A 2,361-nucleotide genomic window follows, 5' to 3' on the forward strand; every position below is an offset into this window, starting at 1 on the left:
TGACATTGGTACTCAAAGTCAACCCACAGTTTTTCATACACACTTTCACATTCTGCATTTAACTTGAGAATAAACACTTTCTTCAGTTTCCAGTTCATTCTTCCTCTTCTTTCCTCTTGTAGCTTTGCTTCCAGAGAAATGCAGTGCAGCGTAGTTCAGATCATTTTCACCTTCAGGCTATGCAAAAAACACCATTAGTTCCATAAAATAAAGGGGTGGGAAATCATTTAAATCAATTAACAGTATGTCTTATTACTTACACTACTGTCCACTGTTTGCCTCAAGTCATCTTGTCTTTCCTGTGAAGAGCTTTTTTCTGTGCATAATGGGGATAAAAGAGGATTGTTATTATTATCTGTTTTTTTTATTAATGTTTTAACCAGCAGTCAAACTGTTGGCAGTGACGTGGACAAAGTCAATAAGAGATGTATATATACATAACCAACTAATACTGAGACTCAAAATATTTAAACAAAAGTGTTTGATTTTAGATTGATGAATTAATATATAACCTGCAAAGATTTGTTTATATTGGGGAAACATTTAAGTGTGATGGTCAAATGTAGTGAGTTTTGTAAGGAGCAAGCACAATCAAGACTAACATATACATATACTTGATTTTACACAAATTAATAAAATTCTTTCTGAAAACATGTTTTGAAAGTGAGGAAAACTAAAGTGTTATTATAATTGTTACATTAGTGAACAACACTTACTTTGAAATTGTTTACATGCTGCTCTTGGAGTTCGGCAGCAGATGAAAATAATATTGAGAATCACAGAAATTATCAAGCAGATTATTGCTATCATCAGAGCTATGAATTCCAAACCTGCTGCTTGCTCTACAAAAACAAGAAAAGAAAGTTTCTCAAACACACTGACACTGACATAATATTTTTAACTTAATATATATATTTTTAAATCATACCCATTTGTTGTTTAGTTGCATTTCCAAATAATATTTCTCCACATGTGGCCACAGCACAGTAGTAAGTCCCAGAATCAGAGGAGCTGATGTTCTTAGACAAGCGATAAACACAACTCTGCTCAGTCTCAGATCTTTTCTCACATTCATGATGTCTGTTTCCAGCGGTGTATATGATGCTAGGATGAGATGTATTTGCTTCCCTGAACCAGAACACATTGTGACCTCCTGGACATGTCTTTCTGTTAGAGCTGGAGAGGACTGAACACTGAAGAGTAACAGAGTCTCCTGGATGGACTTTCTCCTTAACAAAAGTGTAGTTTGTTCTCTGGGTGTTTCCTGTTTAATATGTGTTAACAAAGCACAAGGTGAAGGATTGATGTACTGTGTCTATAAAATGTCTTTAAAATGAATTAAAGTAAATTTGTATTAGTATATTAACTGTTTTCTGATCATGCTTTTGACAATTAATAAGCCGACTGAAGCAAACCCCATGAAAATAGAGCACATCATTACCTTTTACTAACAAATACGTCCCGGTCCATTCAGTATTCTTACGCCACTCTGTGAATCCACAGTGATAAATTCCCTCGTCCTCTTGATTTGTCTTCAAAATGGTCAGGTTGGTAAAGTGTTTATTATGATTTACCTTCAATCTGGAGTTATTAAACTCAGGCGCAAACTCAGGTGTTGCAGATTCCTTCATTGTCCAAATTACTTTCAGAGTGTCCCCGGCACGCTGCTTGTACCAGTGGACTTCTTTACGAATGGTCTCAATCACAGGCAGTTGACATGGGATGGTTACAGTTTCCCCAAGTTGAACTGAAGTTACTGGAACAAGTGTATCTAATTTCATAGAAAACATGTAGACATACACAAATATAAAGGAGTAAGTCGCAAGGAAAACCACCACACAAACAACAAACACATGAGAAAACCTACACAGAATAAGTAGATACTTACATCCTCGGTGAAGAACAAGCAGTGTAACCCATAACACGATCATCTTGCGAATGTCTTTTCTTATATACATTGTAGGTTTTTCACTGACTGTAGGAGGTATTATGACATGGGACTTCTATGTCACACTGTCAAATGGACCTGATTGGTTATGAAGTGCACTTCCTGTCACACTGGTCCCTTCCAGGTCTTTGAGGAGTATGTCGCCTCTTCTTTATCCAGTCGCTCACTTTTTTTTTCAATTTAAATCATTTTTCTAATGCTCATCTTGAAATTTTTCATCTTTGCTAAAAAAAAAACATCCGCTCTCTGCTTTTATCATCATCTTTCAGCAAGTTTTCCAACTAAATGATTTAATTGGTTATTTGTTCTATGATTGACATTCCAGTTTTTTTAAAATCATTAGAGTCTTTCAACTTAAAAATAATAACATTGATAATAATAATTATCTTAAAATGGAGTTATGTTTGTGGGTT

General features: G+C 35.0%; 1 protein-coding gene across 1 annotated transcript; it reads right to left on the reverse strand.

The window, feature by feature from the left end:
- LOC146716794 (signal-regulatory protein beta-2-like) lies at positions 1 to 1,931 on the reverse strand. Its single transcript, XM_085434733.1, has 6 exons — positions 1,889 to 1,931; positions 1,442 to 1,771; positions 929 to 1,264; positions 717 to 842; positions 261 to 316; positions 1 to 177 (listed from the first exon to the last, which is right to left on the reverse strand). The coding sequence occupies exons 1-6, from the start codon at positions 1,929 to 1,931 to the stop codon at positions 46 to 48; spliced, it is 1,023 nt and encodes a 340-aa protein (XP_085290859.1). The 3' UTR covers positions 1 to 45.
- Between the last annotated feature and the right edge of the window lie 430 nt (positions 1,932 to 2,361).

This window comes from Copadichromis virginalis, linkage group LG2 (genome assembly GCF_057382275.1).
Source record: "Copadichromis virginalis isolate Kocher_CV1m ecotype Utaka linkage group LG2, C_Virginalis_male_GT1.1, whole genome shotgun sequence".
Lineage (NCBI taxonomy): Eukaryota > Metazoa > Chordata > Actinopteri > Cichliformes > Cichlidae > Copadichromis > Copadichromis virginalis.